Here is a 24,529-nt window from a genome sequence, read left to right as displayed (position 1 = left end):
GGTAAGACAGTGATCAAGTCTAAAGTGATTGTGTGCCATGGAAAGGGGCGGGGGGGGGGGGTACGCAAGGGATGGAGCAACCCCTTTGGGGCTTGCCGTTCTGATTTTCCCTGAGCGCAAATCTCGCAGGTCTTAACATATTGTTCGATGTCTTTATTCATTTTACGCCACCAGTATTTTCTCTTCACTGGGTCTGCTGTCTTGAACTCTCCTTTGTGTCCAGCCAATAGATTGTCGTGGCACTCATACAGTGCTTGACCCTGCAGTTCTCGAGTAGGCAAATACAATGCTCCTTGATGGTAAGGCAAATGGTTTAGGACTTCTCTTCCTTCCTCTTCTTGGGCCCATTTCTCCATTTCCTCTTAATCCAAAGCCTGACCAATTTGTTCTTTCAAAACAATTTGAGTGGTAGCACAAACTATTTTCGAGGCTGGAAGTATTGTTTGATTTTTGGTCGAACCCTTTTCTTCTTCTGTTCCCATCCGAGATAAGGCATCCGCTTTCCCATTTTGAGCTCCAGGTCTGTAAGTGCTCACAAAGTCATAGTCTGCGAAATACAGAGACCATCGAAGTTATCGAGGCGTGAGAGTCCTGGAGCGCGATGATTACCCAGAGGCATCCAGGCACTAAGATTTTGAAAAAAAACTGGGGCCTAGTACAAGGGAAAGAAAAGAGCATCTACAAATTGAGAGGCTGTAAGAAAAATTGAATTGAATTGAATTGAATTGATGATTTGTAAAGCGCGTTGGCTACCCAGGGGCGTCCCAGCGCTATAGAAAAGAGTGAGTTGGGCTGGAGAGGCTGGAGTAAGAGAAGCTGAGTGAAAAGTTAGATTGGAATTTTGCTGAAGAGCCAAGTTTTTAATAGTTTACGGAAGGTGAGAAGGTTAGGTTCTGATCTGATAGGGAGGGGAAGGGAGTTCCAGATCCTAGCCAGGTTGTAAGAAAGCGAGCGGCCTCCACATCTGGCCTTCCTAATGCGTGGTACTGAGGCGAGGTGGGAGGTTGTAGACCTGAGTGGGCGGGAGGGTAGATAGGCTTTCATCAGGGGGGAGTTAATAGAGGGGCCTGTACCCCAGTAGGATCGGTGTGCGATGCACATGCTCTGAAAAATGAAAAGATGTAAAGCTTTCCAACAGCATAGCTGCCAAGGTTTCAGTTTGCTTATGTGTGACATTTTCATAATTTCAGTGTAATTATAAGTGACATTCAGTGACTATGAGTGACACTTTTCTCGTGAGCAAAACCAAGCAATGAAGACGAGGGAAACATGAATATCAGAATTACACCCATTTGAGCAGCAAAAAACTGTAAGAAGATCTTAAAACTGCTGCAAAGCACCAGAAATTGAAGGACACTAATCCAGTGCCCTCATAACCTGATCGTACTGTTAAACAAATGTGTAAGCAGACCTAAGAGGCTGTAACCTAAACCAGCCTCCACATTATTTGCACAATCCCAGAACTGAGAATTGAAGGACCGGTACTAGTAGTGACACTTACTGTTAGCGACTAGCTGCAGTGCTGGTCTGACAGCGGGCCAGACCGCCACGACGACTCCCGGCCTAGCACAGGCTCAGCTGCAGCCGCGGTCCTCCAGGAGTCGTGTCGACAACTTTCCGCTGGCCACGCCACGGCATGCTGCATTCTGAAATTATGCCTGGCTGCTGAACTCAATACTGCTGGTCTGCAAAGCAGCAGGTTCCCAGTGAGTTGCCACTACTCTGGCGGCAGTCCAGGTTGGGGCGGGCTCACAAGCCGACAGACTTTAGTTCCTCTTAGAAAGTATCTGTTTTTAGAACAAAACTCGCAAGATAGACTTTAAAAGAGACAAACCGGGCCCCTGAATTGTAATATATGGGAGGTATTTGCACACGTTTGAAAATAATGTATTAGAGGATATGAAGTAAAATGCACATTGCAGTCACTGCAGATGAGACGACAAACTCTTAGCAGTTTAATCTCAGGTCGCTATCTGCTTTGGGTTTTCCTAATGTGTTGCAAATTACAGCATTGTCTGGCGGAAGTGTGAAGAGTTTTCAGTGCGCTATATTCAATATTCTCAGCGCACCAAAGCAGGAAAAGCATGTAGATTAGTTCTGTCACCAGAGACCCCCCGTACGTCCCCTCTGTCTGACGAACTGAGCTCAGTACATGCCTGGGATCAAGAACTCCTTCTGCTGACGAATGCCCTGATGCAGGGCTGGGTTCATAAAACCCTTTTTAAGTCTTGCTTACCGGTTGCGAAAAGGCCTACTGGCTGCTTAAAGTGGGCTTAGAACCTTTCCTTTGCGTACCAGTGGTTGGCTTCATAGTCATTCTCATTTACGTGGTTTTTATTTATTACCTTGTGTGGCTTTCTTCCCTCTATTTTTGTTTATCCCTTACTTAGAGCACAGATCCCTTACTTGTGTCCTTCCTCTGCTTAGTTTTCTGGCACCACTTTTTTCTTTTTGGTTAGGCTGTCAATGAGAGAGCATGTGTTTTCCAGCTGTCTCCCTCGTGTACTTCTTTTCCTCTATTTGCCGTACTCTCCAATTTTTTTTGCAGTGCACAAGGCAGCAAATTGCTGCTGGCTTGTACACATTTAAAGTATATATATATATATATATATATATATATATATATATATATATATATCCAAGAAAGAAGTGACTCAAACAGATAGATTCACCAAAGCTCAGTGGCTGCACAGATGACACAGCTGAATTTTCAAAAAGCATCATGAGTGACGATTCCATTTGGAATGTGGAATCAATGCAGACCCAGATCGTGGCCTATTGACTTTGCCAATGCTTATTATAGTGAGTGTTTAGTGGGAGAGGACAAATCCACAGCTGTGACAATGTTTGTTTGCGATCCTTGGAAATGAGTTCACATGAATGCGTTTTTGGCCTACTTCTTTCCTGTAAAATGTTGCTCAGCAACTCACGGGAGTATCGTTATGATCAGGAGACATATGAGAACGTATAATGGTAGGATCTTTAATATTGGGGCCAATATACCAGTAATTGATGCCTTGGAAATGTTAGAAAAAAACTGTATATGTTGCCACTGTTTCTCGTTTGCATGGTATTCTGGATTAGAAAAAGGGGCCTGATCCACACAATCTCAGTGGAGTTCCTTGGGTCTCTAATTTTCTGAGTATCTGAAGGGAGAGGGTTCACTTTACTTATTCTATAGATTCTTGACAAAACCATTGACTTGACTGTGGAGGAACTTTCAACAAGCAGCCTCTAAGCTTTTACAACAAGGGACCCCATATTTAAACACGCCTATAACCCACCACTCTCTCACTTCAGGGGCAGGTTGAGGAGGTGTAAGTCTACAGGAGCCCATCCATCAAGACGGGATAGATTAAAAATGCAATGTGGAAAATACAATAAAGGCTTGCATAACAACCTGAAATCCTTAAAGGGGAAAACCACTGTACTCTTAAAGCAAACACAATAGTGGGTGGCTAATAGACTTTAGTAAACTCTTCTCAAGCAACGTGTTATTATTATATATTTTGAAACAAATGCTTACTAATGGCATTGTTTTTATTTTAAAATAATCAGCCTTATTGATCAGCTGATGGCCAGCTCAACTCACTGGCCATCTAATAATGCACTGTTCAGTCAATGCGTCTAGTTCCTCTTGGTTCCTCGTGGGTGCCATGGTTTTGCTTGGTGCCGTGGTTGCTGGTAGTGCTGTAATCTGGTGCTTTGCGCTGTTGCTTATGGGCTACGCATGAAGCCTTAGGCTACTGCTGGTCCATTTAGGAATAAGTAGTGCTAATGAACCTGTATCAGCCGCTGTAAAGAACTAATGCTCCAGTTACATATATGGACTGATTACAGGACCCACTGTTTGCAACTGGTTGAACTGCATTAACTTTCCTAAGTGCTGAAGACAAAAATCTTCCTGCATAGCTTCTTGTGTCGGTCAAAGAGCTGCTCTTCTCCTTTATTTTGCTTCTGGAATTTTCTTCTGATTTATTTTAATCCATGGTGCCCGAGGAACTAGGGGAAGGGGTCTCTTGTAAGACCACTTTCTTCAAACTTTGTATCTGCTACATTTAAGTTTTATTTAGGTATGTTCTGTACTTGCACCGCTCTCAATCTGTCAGTTGTTTTCTAGAGTCCTATGGTATTCCACTGTTGGTTTCACGTGAATCTTTCATTGAAATTCTTTGACCAAGATGAATATTTTATAGGGCACAACAGAAAATAGCCATATAAAGTAAACTTTAGGGTGATCTATGTGTCTGACTCTCCAGTTGAGGGTTATTTGAGAGTCCAAGATTGCCTTCACCCTTTGGTAATCTATTTCTCAAGTGCAACTAACCACATATTGTTTATGACATGGAGCCCACTGTAAAATAATGATAATGACTAATTTTGTTTAACAACACTTGATATTAAGCGTTTTATAACTGTTGCATATGTCAATATTCCTATGTTCAATAGAACTCCATATATAGGCATCGGACGACAAAAGGCTAAGTTTGCTTTGTCGGTATTTCAAACCTCTGAGATGCAGGTTGCAGAAAGATCTCGCCAGCAAGTCCTTAACTCCTTGGAATATCTCTTGAGCTCAGATTTTCTTTCCGATGTTTTCCCCCCGTCTTTTCCTTCTATCTTTCCCCCCATCTGTCTCAGTCTCACTTTCTCTTCTTTTGTCTCTCTTTCGCTCTCTTTTCCTCTTCCCACCCTCCTTTGCTCTCTCGCATCTGAGTCGCTTATGATGCCTCTTCTCACTTATTCCCCTTCTTTATCTTTTTGTCAAAGGTTGGCACTTTGGCGCCTCTCATTATTGTCACTGGAAAGACAAAGAGAGATTTTAAACTATATTATTGTTTAGTTGTCTTAATATTGTATTGCAGAGAATATCACATTCATTTCTTCTTACAGGTGCCAGTTACATTCCAGGATGTGGCTGCATGTTTCTCTGAAAAGGAGTGGAAGCTGCTACACGAATGGCAGAAGGAACTTTACAAGAATGTGATGAACGAAATTCACCAGGCTTTGATCTCCCTAGGTAAAGTTAAACAGATGATGTTTCAGTGTTCTAAAATCTGCTCAAAATGCAAATATATTGTGCACAAGGCTTCAGTTGTGACATGAACCCTTATTTTGAGTATGGCAGTGTGTACGTTGTTATGCTAGGGCAGCGGAGGGATGTATTCCTCTGGCCTGGTGGAGGACCAACCACCATAGTTGGTGATCTCCTGATGGGAGGATGAAATCTTTGTACCTTCACCAGAGCCTATGTTGCGGTGGGTCTGATAAAGACACTGACAATTTGCTGATTAGGTGCCATGCTTAATGCTTCTGCTCAGACACGTTTTTTGTTGCCAGAGCGGGGCTTAGTATTGAAAAATAAAAGAAGAAATATCCCTGAGATACTCAAAGCTCTCCGAGTGTGGCAGAGCAATTTCTGTGGCCAGGCATTCCCTGGTGTTCTTAACCGCATGCGTGCGGGCGGAATTCCGCTCGCACGCTGAGATTTTACAAACCGCACTTTACATGACGAGCTGGGCTCGTCATGAGCGTGCGAGGAGGCTACCTCATGACGAGCCCAGCTCGTCATCAGCGCGGAAGGGGTTAAAGAAGACAAAAGTACATCTGAACATCTGCCCTACATAGTAGGGTTGATAATTTGAGGTATGACAACAAATAGGAGAGGGCTGGTCAAACCATAGTGAGACTAAGAATATAGAAAAACCAAAAATATTCAGTGTAAATGAATGTATGAATTCAGCTCCACCATGTCGAGATGAATCCCATCAGCCCACCACACTGGCAGAACCTCGTCATCTGGGAATCAGACAAATGAAAAACCAGTGTAGCCCACCCCTAGACAGGGGGAACTGGCTTATACTGTGTTCAAAGAAGACAACTGGTTCGCCCTGATCTCAAAACAGTGGTGCTGAAAAAGAGTGTATGATTGCAGTGCAAACTAAGTGAAATTAAAAATGACTACCGGTAAACACAACCATATTTTATTAAGTGTAAACCAGGTGTCCATATTAAAAAGGTGAAATGCCTGATAGTTCGAAAAAATAACTATCTCATAGCAATAGGATCTGGGTTCCAAAATCAAATTTGGACCGGTTCTCACCGTTCTGTGACTGTTACTCGTTGAAGAATCGTTCCTTTAGGCGCTTGGCAACTAAAGCATCATTAGCTATGAGACGTCAATGGAATAAATCAGGAATACTTTGCTACATTGACTGTGTAGAAGCTGAAATACTTGACAAGCCTAGGGCAAGGTCCTGTAAGAATGACTAGTGTGGGCGGAGGGTTGGAGAAAACATCATTAAAATGTTGCCTTTCAGGTAGCAGTAAACATCGTGGTCAGATCAGTATTATGTCTGTAACCGGAGTGACCAATACAAGGCCGCCTGTTCAACGTATAACACCTTCAGATTGAAAAAGAAGAATTCACAGAAGTGACAGGCACAGGACATATTCCATGGTGCATGGTCCGACTCTATGGAGTCTCACTGTTTGCCTTAGTCACTAAGGACATCAAAAGTTTGTTTCTTTCCATGATTCTGACTATGAAGACGAACAATCTCCTAAAACCAGCACCAGCGCCCAGGACTAAGACAACAGGGTAGACATAGAAGACCGAACACAGTACTCTTGGCCTCAAACATACAAGTCATGGTCAAGAGATCTTCCCACGGGGGTTGACTTCCAAAGGAACCTTGGCTTCATGGCAAGGAACATCCTTGAGAGTGTCACGCCTTCGCCAAAGAACCACCACCAAAACAATCTGTACATTTGGCATCAGCCACGTTGAACTAAACTGTCCCGTGTTGAAAATTACTATTAACATCTTTGGCACAGGGAGAATGTTACTCGAGTCCAATATGTTGCAACGCGAACCTCAGTGCCAATCTGGCACCAAAACAGATTTCAGCACCCTGATCCAACAGGAGTGAACAACCTTACTATAGACCGATAACCACATACATTGATTCTACTACACGGAAGATAAAAGCACTTCCACCTTCCGCTACAAAGCCTAAACTTAAGAAACCGAGATTAACATTTGACAAAGCCATATCAGAAGATATCAGTGCATATTCCATTTCTATAAGGAAAAGGGAATCAGTAACAGGCCACTAATTATTGAGGCCACACCATCATTCTCTCCTCCACAAATGTCGCCAACACCATCTGTTCGCTCTGATTCTGATCAAGACATATACAATAAGCCTCTACTAATTTATGAGGCTCCATACATCCCAGAACAGCAGGATGATGCCTGGGATGATTATAGAGTTGATCCTTATGATGACCCTTCTTTAGAGCCACATCCAGTGAAAAGCCTCGTCCCCAAACAGTACATCTGTGTATCACACAGTTATAGGCAGGGCAGCTTAACACAATGTGCTACTACATGTGGACGAAGAAGAGCAGTACTTCTCATTGAAACTTTATCAAAGACAGAGCACATCACTCAATGCCTTCCACTGTTAAAAACGCAAATGACTTCTTTAAAGGCCAGTGAAATGTAGGGTAGTAAAACGAAGAATAGAGAAAAAAATTCAAGACTGCACCGCAGGATCCATTACTTACATGAGGGCACATTGCATTGACACAGCAGGCAAGTGTGTGGCACCCTGAGCAGCTATGCGCTGTCGTATTGAAAACTCACTGACTCTCCTAGCAAGATACAACCGGAATCAATGGGAGGAGGTGGAAGCTTTTTTGAAACACCTCCCCAACACATACCGACACTGATAGCGCCGGAAGGAAACGTCATCTCTAATGCTATTAAACACTGCCCTCTACATGCAGTAGATATAGTTTCTAGACAAGTGAACACCCATATAATACTGAGATGTCACGCATGGCTTAGGGTTACTGGCTTTTACCCACGAGTACAGTAACATACTTCAAAGCGTCTATGAAATGGCAAGCACTTGTGCGGGCCCACAAGCAAATGAGATGCTCAGAAAATCAAAAAAGAAAATGGACTGCAAAACCCATGGGACATCAAAAGCCGGGATGGTGGAGACCTGTAGTTTGTGCCACAACAAAAGGAGTGACAGCATAAAATAGGCAGCAATTTCAACTGCAGCAGCACTTTCAGGAAGGCCAGCCACAGTCTAAACAAGGACTATATCCAAGGGGGGCTTTAAAGGCAACAATTGTGCTAAAGGTGTAACTGTACATAGTAGAGGTACCTCTGCTCCAAGGAGTCAACTAATAGCTGACCCCTGACTATTCAGCACCTCTAAGAGGATGACTGAGGTTATGCCTCTCTCACTGGCAGGATATAACCTATAATGATAGGGTAGTTTCAACTGTAGTCTATGGTTATTGTTTAGAATTGTAAAATACCCCACCCAACATTCCATACTGTCCACACGTCATCATCAAGGAGCATTGCGGACTCTTGCTGGAAGACGTTCAAGTTCTCTTACTAAAAGGACCAATCAAACTTGTTGCATGGAGTGAAAATAGACAAGGAGCCTATTCCCTGTACTTTCCTATATCAAAGAAAGACAAAACTTTGCACCAATACTACGTTTTCGAGCTCTCATCACATCTGGCTTCATCAAAATGACCACCCTGTAGGATATCATTCCATTGCTACAAGTGGGGCTAGATGGCTAACTCAAAGGATGCTTACTTCCGTATAGCTATTGTAAGAAATTGTATTATTGGGGGGTTGAGGAGACTAAGCACCTCAAGGAACAATCACAGCAGTTAGCGGGGTGAACCCTCAAAGTCACTAAATTAACCTGAGTTGAACGCCCTCGTAGCTATGGCGGAGAGCAGATACGCTGATCACCAGGCAATATGTACAGTAAATAGGCAGTACCAAAACAGTAATAAAGTTGAAATGCAATATAACAAAATTACCAAACTGAATAAGAGAAAGAGTAAATATGTAATAAACAATATATGACAAAAAGCCAATAAGGGGAACCAGAGATATGTATTTTTAAAGTCCAGTGGCAGCTTCACTTTTACCAGATGTTGCCTCATCTTGCAGCGAGAAAGTTAATGAAAATCCTGGGGATGATGGTGTCATGTATTGCCCTACTACCAAACGCCAGGTTACGCGTGTCCACTTAAAGAGTGTCTTACAAGACAATGGTTAATGGCAACTGGGGAATGGAAAGATCTAGTGTTGGTAGACACCACCGTGCAGCACAAACTCAAGTGATGGAATCAAAAAGCTCTCTTCTAGGTCAGTCTGCACAAACCAGCATCAATACTTGCATATCCCTCATGGCTTGGAGAGCACACAGGAGCAACTTGTCAATCCAGAGTAAACCATGTCAACAGGAGCAGCTTCTGTTCATCAGTGTACTGGAGCTATTGATGGTGCTCCTAGCACTTGAAGCCTTTCAACAGCAACGATGCAACAAGGTAAAGCTCTTTTGCACAGACAACATGAGAAACATGTACTAGATGCAAAAGCAGGGAGGCACCCACTCCCCGCAGTTGTCAAGTCTGGCGCAAACAATTTGGCATTGGTCAGTTTGCCAAGTACATCTATTGGCAGAACACAGGTGCAAAACTACTTTGTATATCTTCTCAAGGAAAGTCAACAATCAGGTGCTCAACTGTTACTTCCAACGTTGGGGCATTCTGAAAGCCAACCAGTTTGCCCTGGTAAATGCCAAAACTTCACATTTGGGTAAACTTCGGCCTCTGTCCCTGGAAAAAACCGTATGGATCAACTGGTCAGGGATATTTGCATATACTTTTCCTCTATAACCATTTCCTTAAATGTATCCTGGTCATCTTAAAGCTGGTCATGGCCTCTTTAATTCCATGCCCTGGTAAGCCATTCCGTTGACACTCACAAGACATTGTTACCTGTTGTACACAGCTCAATTTTTTTAAATGGGAATAATATTTTTATTAAGTTCCACAAAAAGAAAAGAAACAAGTGGTACAACATGCGTATATCTAGATACAGTGTGTCTAGCATTCAAATTGATAATTATAATCAGTAACAAGATAACATGTGGTGTTATCCTCAATCAAAGATGCTTTTCAGTTATCCTCAGATATTCCATCGTGAACGCTAATAATGTCATCCGTATTATCCCTGAAGTGACTCAGCTGATGAATAATCAAACACGATACGTTTCAATATTCAGAATCCAATAGTAAAGCATCAAGCGCTCTGTCCATTATCTCCTTGTGTTTGCTTTGTTTGTCCTAAGTTGGCAGGGTATGCCTGGACGTAGGTCCCTTGCTCACTTTGCCACTGGATTCAAGCTAGCCTGGCTGATGAGGGTTGTTAGTCGAAACCGGTCCCAGGATGCTTGTTTCCGTTCCAGGGAAGACCTGGCTTGGCAGTTCGAGCTGGACTGTTCCCATGAGGCACAGGGTCAAGACTGATTTGCATATAACTGGGTCTGTCTGAATTGAGGTGGCGAAGGTAGCTAAAGAATGATGATGGATTCAACCCAGATCTGTGACTGGGGGTGAGTGTCTGAAAAGTTTCAGTGCTCCGTCCAGCATCTCCTTGTATTTGCAGTGTCCCATCTGTGCTCAGCATCAGTTTGTCAGTGTTAGCCAGTTTAGCAACCCTGCTAATTTGCATAACAAGCCCTCTCTCAAAGCAAGATGGATGGGTCAGTTGTGAGGTTATATATAATCAACAAGAGAGACAGGGTATGGGAGGCCACTCTTCAACCCCTATTCGATATCATACAACAACAAAAGAGTACCAACTTATTAAAGGCTATAAATATACAAGTGACAGTGTCCCTACTTACTAGAAACCAAACTATGGAAAATTATGTGCTAAGAAATGAGGTCAACAGACTGAAAATGAAATAAAGAAAAAATCATGTCTTAAAATGCAATTGCAGGCGTCGCAGCACACAGGGGGGGCATTCGGTCCCTCCTGTGGGAACCCCATGATGAAGCATGTCACCACTAGGGTGAGTGAGGGTTCTTTTAAGAAATGATTTTTTCTTTATTTCATTTTCAGTCTGTTGACCTCATTTCTTAGCACATAATTTTCCATAGTTTGGTTTCTAGTAAGTAGGGACACTGTCACTTGTATATTTATAGCCTTTAATAAGTAGGTACTCCTCAGTTGTGAGGTTCCCAGATCATGATGCCCACCTTTGTCCAGTTGCTGTAACTCATACTAATTTATTGGGGCGCTCAGTTTGCTCCTCACAAACCACACTGTTTTAGATAGTTGAGGAATGGCTGTTTACCTCTTATTAACGTCTCTCTGCTTTCAATGCTAGGTCCTGTCATCGCCACCTCTGTATTTTCATTGAGAGCCAAAGAAAAGGATGACCTGTGTTCTGTCAGCATTCCAGACTCCAAGAGAAGACGCAGTGATAATAATTCCCCAAGTGAGTATCCGGTGCAGATTTCCGAAAGGGGTAAGGGTTGCTATGTGATGACGCAGCTGCTCGTGCCAAACTAAAGACGCGAATAAATGTCAAGACTTTCCGCATAGACGCAGTCTATTTTTCGAGAAATTAAAAGTTGAGGTGGGACTGACCTTTTCCATAATAGATCTTCTTAAATATTCATAAACACCGAATAGATCAGCTGTAGCCTGGGGTCCTGGAACACAATTAAAAATGAAAATAAAAGGTCTTTCCAAATGCAGCAAAGATAATGCTGAAAGGAAGGCATTTTCTTTGCATTTTTGTAGTTTAAGGTTAAACAGTTTCCAAGTCAGCTGTACCGACGATTGTACTGTGGAAACAATTCCCCAATTTACAGCTCCTTTTCCTGAGCATTATTAATGCTATCTTAAGCCCAGTCAACCCTGGGGACATGATCAGAAATGGTAAAATGCATGTGTTCTTGGGCAGTACGTTTGTTAATAGTGGTGGTCTTTCAGAAATAGAATTCATACATACAACGTGTATTAATGTGAAAAGAAAGTATGGTTCTTTGCGGTTGATTGTTATTCCCACCACACATCGATTCTCTTTTTCAGCCTTCTGCACACGTCTCCCCTTCTCCGTGTTCAGCCCATGTATATTCAAGTTAACCCCTATGGCACTGTTGTAGTCTTTCTTTAGGAAGGCCCTCCACCGCCCATGTATATTTTTTAAATCCTTATCGGTCAGCACTTAAGTCTCGCTAAGTGTTTGTCTGTCTTTTAGGAGCACTCCTCCCACCCTCCGCCCTTACCCTTTGAGAGGCAAGATACTTTACCAAGAAGGTCCTAGAGATCAGCCTCGTCTGACCCTGGAACAAGAAATGTGTTTGACAGAGGAAAACAGCATTGCAGTTCAATGTATTGAGTACATTAAGTAGCGTGACTGTTTTGTTATGTTATGTTATATGGGTTTATAAAGCGCACTGTTACCCAAGGGTGTCCTGGCGCTGAGCACTGTCTACTTGGAACCCTCCATCCCTTGTGCCCCGCCTGAGACTAAGCTGAAAACATACATGTCTTGGAGGGGAAATGCAGTCCTCTTTTATTCAATGTTATGGCTTTAACCAAGGGTATGATTTATTGTGTTTCTACGGGATGCACTTCCGGGCCAAGGTGCGGTAGGTGTGGCCTAATGCAAGGCTTCCATGCGCCTGTATACACTACATAGCATACTGACTAAAAGCAATGAGTGGCAAACATATTGCCTCAGTCCGTAACAGGAGACAACACTGGTTGATCCGATGTATGTAGGGAGACTCTAGGGTGAACAACTGTTGTCCCCTCTGGCCATTGCCTGAGTTATCTCCCAGAGACTCCACATGGCTCACAACCGACACAGCTTCAGTTCACGACTGTGAACTGGAGAAGCGTCTCCCTTTAAAAACGAATACAATAATCTGTCATAGTGCAAGGAAATCTTCGTTTGTCCACTCTTCCCCCAGTTTTCTGAAAAGTTTATTTGAGTCCCTCAAGAAACCCAAGTCCTTGTACCAGTGACACAACATGTGATATCCCCAGAACTCTCTCACTCCAGGAGGTGCCAGGGTGTCATTGCTTCTTTGTATTCTTCTGTGCCTCTCCATCTTTGAGGTCCATGGCATGGGGAAGCCAGGGCAGGTCCTCCCCCTTCTCTCTGGTTATATAGAATACCCAGGAGTTTTATTTTGTTATGTTACGCAAACTCCAGTTCCACTCTAAATTAAGACCAAATGGAACTCATCATTTATATAGGTTATTCTTTTGTGGTGCTCCCCAGTCTCATCACATGCCTTCTCATTAAGGTGACCTGTAACAAGTCTTCACATAGTTACCATTCAGGGTTTCTATTTGTTTTTCGCTTTATTTCTTTAATGGCCATTAAGATCTTTTCCTTCTTAACAAGTGAGTGGAATATCCGTTAATATCCCTGGGATACTGTGCCTCAGAAAAGTGTTTTAGATCCCACCTTTACTTGCTGACCAGCATCGTATTATCAAGCTTGGGATCTTTCAGTGGGTAAAAAAATCTTTCCTTGATACATTGTTGCATGACACAATCACTATCTCTTCCTAAGTTATAGATGCATATGTTTTCTCATCTCAAGTGCCTGACAAAATATTTTAGTGGGAACTAGGGTTCCATGACTAGTTGGGGAAACAAGTGGGAAACAATGAAAACGGTAATGCGGGGGAGTGCATAAGTAAAATTTACAGTATTCCACGACATCTGTCCAGAAAAGTGGGGACATTAGAAGGAGAATAGGCAGAGACATGAGGCACTGGACCCCACGGTGGGGGTGGAGATTATGAATACTAAGCGTGGGTTGAGGCAACATGGGATCGGCTGGACACGCTAAGAATACTGTCAGAGATTGCACAGGGAGGGAGACCTGCCCAGTAAGTTGTCGGCATGGCTGTTAAAGTGGGAGGAAAATAAACTTCCCATTATGGCTTCGAGAATGCTGTATGGTACATTGGCATTGGCAAAGGTGGGGGTTAATGGGGTGCTTCGGGCACACTTGGACGAGCTGTATCGGGAAGAACAACACACAGGGTTGGATATGGTGACTGATTACCTGGTGCATGTGGATATTACGGTGGTCCCTCAGAAGCGTCATGAGGGTTAGAGGCAGAGTTGACGTTTGAGGAACTGCGAGGGACGTTGGGCAAGATGGTGGGAGGGAAGTCGCTTGGAGGGGGCAGCTTCCAGGTGAAGGTTTACCAGGCTTTTGCAGCACAGTTGACAAAACCCTTGTTGAGGTATATAGGGAGGTGATGGAGGTGATTAGGGAGGGGGAGTTGCCTCCTAAACTCAGAAATGGAGTGGTTTGTATGGTACCGAAGCCGGGTGGGGATGCCACGTACCCAGTGGCATACAGGCCCCTGACCATGATGAATGCAGACATAAAGGTGTTGTGTAAATCACTTGTGAAACAACTGCATGGTGTGGTGGGGACACTGGTGCATAAGGATCAGTGTGGCTTCGTTCTGGGCAGGAGTATGGCCACGAACTTCCGCAAGTTGGCCCATCTGCTGCAATCGGCCGATGATAGCTGCAAGTAATTGGTGCTGTCGTCAGTAGACATTGCTAAAGTGTTTGATATGCTTGGATAGGAATATCTGCTGCAGGTGTTAGGATATGCCGGATTCTGTCCGGGTTCCGGTGGCTGTTTGAAGCTCCTTTACATGGCACCTTGGGCCCAGGTTTGTAGCGGCGGGCTGGTGTTGGAGGGTTGGGCGGTGGACAGGGGTTTGTGCCAGGGGTGTCTGTACAGTGACCTGCAAGATTTCAGTATAAAGATACGTATAAAGGTATAAAGATAAAGACAGCGTGCATCTGATATCGCTTCATGTGTATGATGTGTTATTTTATTCGCTGACGCCGATGAACTCGGTACCGTTGTTGCTGAACAAAGTAGATGAACTTGTGGCAGTGATTGGCCTTAAGGTCAATAGGAATAAGTAACTCTTAGCCTGTTGGGGGCGCTACATAATAGACTAGGTCCTGAACTGCCTTTATCGGGGCTACAGTGGGAGAAGGAGGCCTTTAGGTATCTGGGGATTATGGTGGTGCATGGTGGAGAGGTACTGAGGTGACACAACACGGACCGGATGCTTGGGGAACTGACGAAATTGGTTGCCTTTTGGAACATGCTGACGCTCTCGGTGTTGATTTCTGTCTCCTGATAAGCATATGGTCATTAGTGCTCTTTAAATGTATTAGCGAGACTATGTCCATAATTCGCTGGCAGGAAGGGGGCTGTGAGATACTGGGGGACATACACCCGGAAGATGAGTTTGTTATGTTTGAGGAAGCATGCGTTAAGTTTGTGGTAGGGGCAGGACAGTGTTAACAATATGCTACCATTGCCAGTTTGACTCGGTTTCCAGCGTTCCCCCATGGTACGAAACGTGGCAGCTACTGTCGACAGTGGACGACCCATGGCTGCTGGTGTCTTTGTTATGTGGCGCATATGGCGCATAAGGCCAGGGGGACATGTAACACTTGGCAGGCTAGAGTGTATGGCATCGAGGAGGCCGTAACGGACAAGTTTCTGCTGAGACTTGTGCACTTGTTCATTGGGTGTCCTGTAATGCCCTGTTTAAATTGATTGATTTTAGTTGTGTGCATCGAACCCATCTGACAACAATTGAGCTGAGTAGAATGCATGCTAATAGGTTGGCGGACTGTCCGAGATGCGGGATGGCCGGCGCCTCCTTCTAGCACATGGCCGGGATGTGTCCCACTGTGTGCAGATATTAGGCAAAGGTGACGGCAAGACTGGGCAGGGTGACTGGCATTGCATTGGAAGAAACCCCTGGACAGTATCTTCTGGGTGTGGTTAAGAAGCTCTGTGGGGTGGTGGTGTGCTGGAAATTTCTGTTCCTGGCTCTGGTTTGCCAAGAGGCGGATGGCGGATGATTGGGACAGTTTACCCCTCCGGTATCCGAGTGGAGCAGGGATAGGGTATAATTGGCCTTGACAGAGGAGGCACATATTCAATTGGGCAGGGTGGACGATAGGGTGGGAGAGAATTTGGAGATTTGGGCGGTGTTGTTGTAAGGATTCCAAGAGATGGATGAGGGAAGACAGCTGGGTCCGGCATGGCCTTAGAGGATGAACACACAGGACGCAGGCAGGTAGAGGTAGAGGTGGAGGTAGAGGAAGGAGGGGGTGCTGAAGCACAGGGTCAGCTAAATAGAAGGGATAAAGTGGTCAGCGACGATGGGAGGTGGAGATACTGAGGAGCTTCCTGGTGGATCCAAGTACTGGAGACATGTATTGCAAATATGTGATTACTGCTGAAAGGGGAGGAGATGGCATGGCTAATTTGTCAAGTGGGAAGTTCTGACAACACTGTCTGCTATGATTGTAATAATGTTGATCGTCTTACTGTAGTATTGTTTCTTGTATCAATGAAAACAATAAAAAATCATTAAAAAAAGAGATTTATTTTAAAGTTAAGGTATTAATGCTGTAGCATTTTTTCTTACGTTCTACATTGAATATAAACATATACGATGAATTAACAGTTAACATAAAAGTATTTTTGCCAACGTTATTGGGTAAAGTAAAAAAGTTTACCAAACTTGGGAAAAGTTTTTTTTAAATATGTTAGCATACTGGTTATTCATTAGAAATCTGTGGTGATGGTTCAGTTGACCAGTAGAAAGTTAACCGATAGACTGATGTTGGTGTTGGAAGTACATGTTTTACTGAGCAAACCAGATTTATTTTCTATATGTAACATATATATTACTGTTATGTGGTAAATCCCTGCGTGGTAACACAAAGCGTTTTAAAGGACAATGCGTTGTAATGCCAGCAGAGTAATGATTGACACTCGGGAGAACATTTAGACGAGGGAAGATAAAATCTCTTGGTATGAACATCAGAGAGAAAACATATGAAGTTTTCCAGTGGTATTGTCTTACACCAAAATGCAACATTTGTAAATTCAGAATCAATCAAATGTTTTTATATATTTTATTTATTTCACATTTTTCTATAGCGCAGCTCAGCTTAAAGTAGGTGTCAGTGCGCTTTACGTAAGGAGCAAGTGGTAGCGATCTGGACCTCCAACATGCTGGTGACCAGGATCTCTTTACAATATCAAGAGAAAGAATACAGTAAGCTAGAACTTGCATTGATTTCAGCATTATACAAATAAAAATAACACTGGGTAGGAATAGGTTTTGAGTTAGAGCGAAGAGAGAGAAATTAAGGCCGCTGGTGATGGAATGCTCCAGGGTCACTAATACAAGAGTTATTTTCTTTTATTATAATAAATTCCAGATGCTTGTGAAAGTGACTTTTTACAACCTGGGCTTGAGTAGGGGCTCTTTGTACACAGTGAGATGTCCCTGGAAATGTTCAGCCCTTGTTTTGCAAATATAGTAATGCCATTGAATGCATTTGTTTACAAAATGGGATATGTAAACTCTACTGTTGTGGGTTTTGTGAAACTTTACTGGACTGCTGACTCATGAAAAAACAAAGTAGATACTTATTATCTTTAATATATGTATTCTAATGCAGTGTTGCATTTATGTCATACTTGCAGACTGTCAAATGACCAATCCCGACACTTTAGTCAGGGTTAATATAAGAGAAGAGCCAGAGATCTGGGATCCACAGGAATCGGAGAGAAGAACTGACATTGAGGAAGTGTCCTCCTGTAAGTACACGCGTGTAGCTGCGAGAGCATTCTCACAACACTTTCAGATTCTTCAGAAAATTTTGCATAGCTGAAGCTTTTTTTTGCACATTGCTCAATGCATGTTATGACCGCATTACTGGCTTTGGTGCAGATCAGAAGAGCTAGGCATCGTCTCTTCCCCCCCCCCTTGTACCCCCTTGCCTACAGCTCTGTCTCAAGAATGATTTTATACGGTTATCAACCAACTATGACCTTTGATACTACCGGATTCTTTAAGCTCCAGTTTTAGACATAGATTCCTCTTAGTCTTGGTCGCCTCTTGGTCACCAGTCTTTGCATGGGTGAAGCCTCTTCCTTTTTTTTCTCCTCATATGACCTCCGTAGCTACAGCCGCCTCTCGACCTGGTCCACCTCTGGCGCATATAACTTTGGTGGTTCTTAATTTCAGCTGGTATTTTCCTTACAGGGTTTGCCCAGTGCAGCCTCTTCCTACCGGGGTTCATGTTTACTTGTGTTGGGCAGCCACATTCAGTCAAACATAGGGAATGTTGGATACACACATGTACGAATGAATTCCTTTCCAGTCCCTTTATTTGTTGTGAATTTTCGCCACAGTAGTTCTTTAAATAGGTTGTTGTGGAATGTGGAGCTGCTCTCTCATGGAGGGCCACTGTAGCAATGCATTCCCTGGGGGACTAGCCTGTAGGCACAGGTGGGCAGCAACTGCATTGAGTTCCTCCTGTGCCATCTTACTTCAGAAAAGATGGCCAACATTTAGCACATAGAGAAAAAACATGTAACTACTCCAGGCTGGCTAGCTAGGCTATACTTTACTCCAACGTTGGTGGCTTAAACTGCACTTGTGTATGAGCAAACACCCTAGGCAGTCAACACAAATGGCAAACAAGTACTATAATATGACAGCAAAAAATTACAAATAAAGAAGGAACATTTCTAAAAATGATCATATTTTTAATGGAAACAAATTAAAAACTCATACATCTAAATGGCATAACCATCATTACACAAAACAACAGAAACTTTAAAAGCATGAATATCATACAATTATATTCAGAATATACAGTTTATAAATTCATATCACTAATTAGTACAAAAATGTACACTATGGTGAGTGAACCTCAACGGAGTAGGACTCAACGCGCGTTTCGGCGTGAAAACGCCTTCTTCAGGAGTCACAAGAAGTAGCGATATTATTGCTTCAGAGGTTTAACTGCATGTCAGACGCAGACGATCAGTTCCTGGGCATTCCAAATATATCTATATTGTCACAAACAGTTGTCTTCCTGTAGTGTCTGTCGCCCACAAACTGATATACACTATATGTTGTGAAGTTTCAACAATGACGAAAAGGAATTTTCAAGGATGAGATTCTTTCAGCGATGTAGCTGCTAGTACAATCCAACTCAATGGTGGCAAATTATAAATAACTCCAGAGAATATCACGATATCTTATCAGTGGAGATTTCTTATGATGGCGAACTTGAAACCGAATGAAGGCAGGATAATGCTTTCAAACGTCCAATACAGCAGCATGCAAGGCCGCCGCACTGTCACAGCAGCACCCTACCCCCTGCCTGAGAGCCCTTCTGCACTTTACTGCAGCTGCACCCTGAGTCATGTAGAGTGTAAATCTGCAATTGGTTTACACTTTTTTTGTGGAGGGCATTTGAGAGACAGAAGAACACTGTGTGGGCAAAGTCGCCCCAGACTGCCAACTTAATTGCACTGGGACAAGTGACAATTACATTTTCATTGGCACTGTCATGTGTGCTAGTCATGGAGAGCTACAGCCCTGTGCTTGAAATGAAAAAATAAAAATGCAGGCGCTCTGTAGCAGAGTACCTGCTTGTTTCTGATAAGTGCCGCTACTCGCCAATTAAAAGTATTGCATTTCTCTTGAGAAGTGCCGGTACTCGTCTCCTCAAAATAAAAAAGAGCCGGTACTCCTTACCGGAGAGTACCGACTTATTTAAAGCACTGCTACAGCCGCTTCTGACCAATCAGATTATTAAATCACCCAAACCCAGAAGAAGATCCTTACAATGGTTTTCAAACTTTTCAAAGCCACCCCCCCCCCCCATATCTATCCTTTGTCAAATATTTTCACTGTAGGTCCCACCCCATCTCCAAATCGAGCAACAGATTTTCTCATAATTGTTCAATAAAATGCTGTAAGCAAGCTGAAGAATTTGAGTGCAGCCTGAGGTCCCATCCGCCCACAAATATAGACAAAATTGATCTGTAATTATGTTTTTTTAATTTACCACAATAAAATATTAAGTGAAAAACACAGCAAGCAAGGCACACAATTGAAGTGAGATCTACAGATTATAGGGGCATATTAAAAATCCGACCAAATGCAGTGGTCTAAGTGCCTGAAGAAAAGTTTTGGAACTGTGATCCTGACTGCAATTGGGGCGAGGTGAGAGAAGTGGCTAAAAAGAACAAAATATTCTGTTACCAATTTCTTGTCCTTTCACCTACAGGTAACTGCATATAAAATATAATACATAAAGTTTATATTAGAAATATATGCAACTTCAGATTATATGCAGAAAATGCATTTTTCTGAAAGGAAAGCCCGTTTGGTGAATGCGATTTCTTCAGATGTCTGTGGGAGTAACTGGACAGTCACCGATTTCAATCCTGGTTTGTGCACTGAGGAATAGCAACGTGTATTTATAGTGTTTAGAGGACCAAGCCTATGATAACAAGCATTTGCAATGCAATAGGTCTCGCATTATTTAAGTTTGAGCTATTATTATTGTAAATGGCAATGTTTTTTGCTTTATGCTATAGTTTTCTTATGTACATAAAAAGCTACATATAAAGTATTTGTTGTTAAAATTATTTATGCAGTATTTAAATTTGTTTGCATAAAAGAATTTTTTTTTGCAGTAGTTACATTTAGTTTTTATAAAAAGGGACATATAAAATATGTTGCATATTGACATATAATGATGCAGCCCACCTATGACTTATGCAGCAGCAAAATGGCGTCTTCTGCATGATTATAGCCCCTCCCCTCCACATAATTCATGCCAAATAATGTATCACTTGCCACATAATTCATCGCTTGCCACATAATTTATCACTTGCCACATAATTCATGACACATAATTTATCACTTGCCACATAATGTATCACTTGCCACATAATTCATCGCTTGCCACATAATGTATCACTGCCACATAATTCATCGCTTGCCACATAATGTATCACTTGCCACATAATTCATCGCTTGCCACATAATGTATCACTTGCCACATAATTCATCGCTTGCCACATAATGTATCACTTGCCACATAATTCATCGCTTGCCACATAATGTATCACTTGCCACATAATTCATGACACATAATTTATCACTTGCCACATAATTTATCACTAGCAAAATAATTTATCACTTGCCACATAATGTATCACTTGCCACATAATTCATCGCTTGCCACATAATTTATCACTGCAGGCACAGCCGCACAGTGCTAACACGGGACTTTAAATTGCCAAAACTAAGTCCGCGTTTGTGTGCACTGCATGCAGCAGCAGCCTGCAGTTACCGCAGCTAGTGATTAGTGAAGCAGGTCACACTGTCACAGAGGCTGCCGCATAGCTGCCAAGGTTTCAGAGTGCTGTGTGTGACATTTTCATAATTTCAGTGTAATTATGAGTGCCATTTGAAAGACTTTGAGTGACACTTTCTTGCGAGCCAAATCAAGCAATGAAGATAAGATAAAACATATAAATATCAGAAAGTACACCCGTCTGAGCAACGAGAAACTTTAATACCTTAACTGCTGCAAAGTACCAGAAATGGAACGGCACTAACATAGTGCCCTTATAATCTGAAGTGGCATTTGAGCTCCATTGCACTGACTGGTGATTGCTTGCCTATGATGCAATTTAGAGGAAGACTGCAAACAGCAGAAAACCGTCATGTAGAGATGGCAGGTAATGGAACATCCACCAAAAACTGATGGCTACAAAATCTGTCTTACCTCTCAGCACCCCCCAGTCCCGCCCCTCCTCATTCAGAGGTTGGGTACCGTACATCGGTGTGTTCGATCATGATTGTGAATTGTGGAGTAGCTCCATCGTCACTGAAGCCTAGCAGGAGTGGTGTGGGGCATCAGCTGCTAGCCTGCTACAATTTGGTATGGCATTACGTAAGAAGGCAAAACAAATCTGTTGTTTTTTTCTGCATACACGATGCAGAACATGGTGGTGCTGGTCATGGAAAAATGATCAGTGGCTGCTGACTTTGGCACTGGGAGCCAGGTTCCAAACTCGACTAACCGGCCCAAAATATTGTGATTCTGGGAAAATAATTTAATTTCCACGTGCCAAACAGCTAATGAACTTGACCTTGTAATGAAACTGTGGCGCTAGAATAACCCTTCAATTATACCATCGGGTCACCTTCGCGCCATATAAAAAACACTGCAAAAGAAAGCACGCCCTGGGACTAACTTTCCAGTATGTGTGGAACCCTGGCTGAATAGTGGACTGAATAAGGCCCTGCCCTGCCTGAAACCTCCTTCGCACTATTTGTCTTGTGAAAAACCCGGGTGGCACAGAACGTTGGGGAACACTGAAAAATGTAAATTAAGTACTCACGTAGTTTGAGAGGTGAAGTAAAACTGCACGCAGCTTCAGGGTCAGCGATACCAGGTCCTCGACGCTCCAGTAGCTTGTCTGAATGAGGGCGTATTTAGTTTATAATTTTGAAATAGTAAGGGCGGCTGCAATAATTCGGCGGGGAGTAAATTAACAACTGAGCAACAGGCAAGGCGATAGCCCGGGTCAGTGCGAGGTGCCTGCAGCAGTATTGTGAACGGCGCCATGATTCAATTTGCGGCGCCACCAGCAAAACGGCCAGCAGTGAGGGGCGGCACCTTCCTGAATGTTCCCGCAGCCCGGCTCGAACAGGAAGCCAGGCAACCTGTGTTGGGACGGGGGCGGGGCCGCAAAAAGACAGGAAGCAGACGGGAGCCTACCCCGCGCTCCTGTGCCCGTCAGCCGGAAGATTGCCGGAAGATTTGCCTCGTGGAGAGCCCCGCCTGCTACTAGGATGACCCGCTGCCTGCCGAAGGAGAGAGGGAAGGAGAGAGGGACACACTAAAAGAACTCGGTGAGTGGGGTGTGAGGGGGGGAGCGGACATGTGCGCGCGCGCGCGTGTGTGTCTGTCTGTCTGTCTGTGTGCCTGTGTGTGCGTGTGTGCCTGCGCGTGTGTCTGTGTGTGTGTATGTATGCATGCATGCGTGCGTGTGTAAAAAAATCCGATGACTGGTGGGGGGGTTGCAAAGTGAAAGTAAGCAGCGCGTGTGTATGTGCGCATGCGTGAGTGCTGTGTATGCGTGTGCCTGTGATGTGCGCATGCGTGAATGTTGGTGCGCGTGCAAGCAGCTGAATCCAGCCGGGGAGAAGCGCGTGACAGATTTTTGTCCCTCATTCCCCCGTGTCAGCTCGCTATAGTCTCCGACCCTGGACTGACGCATCCTTCGGATGCTATTCCAGGGCGAGACCTAAAAAGCACGGTGAATATGCAAGACATTAGATTAAATGTATATTAAACAAATTATAGATTCAATCAATTAAGTCTTCACTGGCTCCCAAACAGCCTTCAGAATTACCCGTTAACCAGGCGCATATATTTACATTTCTTTCAGGTAGCAGGCGCCCTAGAGAGAAGGGTCTTCAAGACCGCCTTCTTTATCTGCTTCTCACTTCAAACAGTGGAGAAGATCCTTCTTCTCCTCTTTCAACCTTCCGCAACCCACCCAATCAGGAACTGATGTTTTTTTTACTAAAAAGTATGGGAACTGTTTTACTCAGATTTAAACCCCATAGGAACGTCCTTCCCCTGTCCACTTCAACCTATCTTACCTTTTAACTTATCTTCAATTCTATCTTACATTTTCCTTACAACCCATGCAAAGTGAAACTGTAAATGCATTGTAAGCAAACGAGACAAAAAAGCACAGCAACGGAGTCAAAGGTATTTAAAACAATTATATATATTGTTTTCTTTTCTTTAGAGACACTATGAAGCCAAGCTGGCATCACTGCAAGTGTGACACTTTCAGCCAGTCCTAGTTTGTTTTTTCAGCCAAAAGCACTTTATATGCAGGAATGTTTGAGCCCATGTTTACAGTATTAAATGTGAAATTACAAATCCCACAATGTGATGAGCCAAAATAACCAGACTAGCCGCAGGCGTTGGACCAGACTTGGAGCCACTTGGAAGCTCTGAATATAAATAACAATTCAAGCATTGCAGTTATGCTCGGTTATCCCCTTCAAAAGTGCATTCTAACTCATGATTGCCAACATTCTATTGGCAGACCTAAAAGTGCTTCCAGCATGCTTGAGGCCTGGATATTGGAGACCTCCTTTAATACCTACTCCTAGCCAAGATATGACTAATCAAAGACACAACTGATGGCTCACACTAGAGATTGGCTCACAGCGACTCTGTTTTCCTACACCAAAATCACAGCACTTTTTTCAGAATGATATCTGTCTGTTTCCAAAGGTCATATTTATTGATCCTTTAAAACCCTGCCTTGACACTTCTTTATACTGCCTAAGGAGCTCGCCCACACTTTGAGGATCCCTGCCCTACAGTGATGTTGGATGGTCCCTCTATGATCTATTGAGTTTGTCATCGGATTAATTTTACGCATCCTGTGAGAAATTACTTATCTCTCTCTGCCTCTCTCTTGCAGCTGACGAAACCATACAAAGCATGGTTTTCCCAGAAGTATGACGACTGTTTGCTTAGCAACATACCAGATGATGCACACAAACATATATACATTTTTACTTAACACAAACAATGGAAAATCTCTTAGACAATAAGGGCCTCATTAGGATGGCGGACGGACCTGCGTCCGTCCGCCACCCCCGAGGAAGAGGGACCGTCCGCATGGGCAGCGGTGGTCCCTCCATGCAAATTAGGATGTGACCGCCACCCTGGCGGTCA

At 43.4% G+C, this 24,529-nt stretch overlaps 1 protein-coding gene across 2 annotated transcripts in view; it reads left to right on the top strand.

Moving 5' to 3' along the window:
- Window positions 1-24,529, top strand: part of LOC144818750 (uncharacterized) — a 64,323-nt gene that overhangs the window by 12,887 nt on the left and 26,907 nt on the right. For both annotated transcript variants that reach the window (XM_078676460.1, XM_078676459.1), the window contains exons 2-4: window positions 4,894-5,020; window positions 11,229-11,339; window positions 17,427-17,540. In XM_078676460.1, coding sequence (XP_078532586.1) covers window positions 4,894-5,020; window positions 11,229-11,339; window positions 17,427-17,540 — 352 coding nt within the window. The remainder of the gene's footprint in view (window positions 1-4,893; window positions 5,021-11,228; window positions 11,340-17,426; window positions 17,541-24,529) is intronic.

This window comes from Lissotriton helveticus, chromosome 2_1 (assembly GCF_964261635.1).
Source record: "Lissotriton helveticus chromosome 2_1, aLisHel1.1, whole genome shotgun sequence".
NCBI lineage: Eukaryota > Metazoa > Chordata > Amphibia > Caudata > Salamandridae > Lissotriton > Lissotriton helveticus.
The sequence above is the reverse complement of the archived record's forward strand: the minus strand, read 5'-3'. Positions and strand labels throughout refer to the sequence as shown.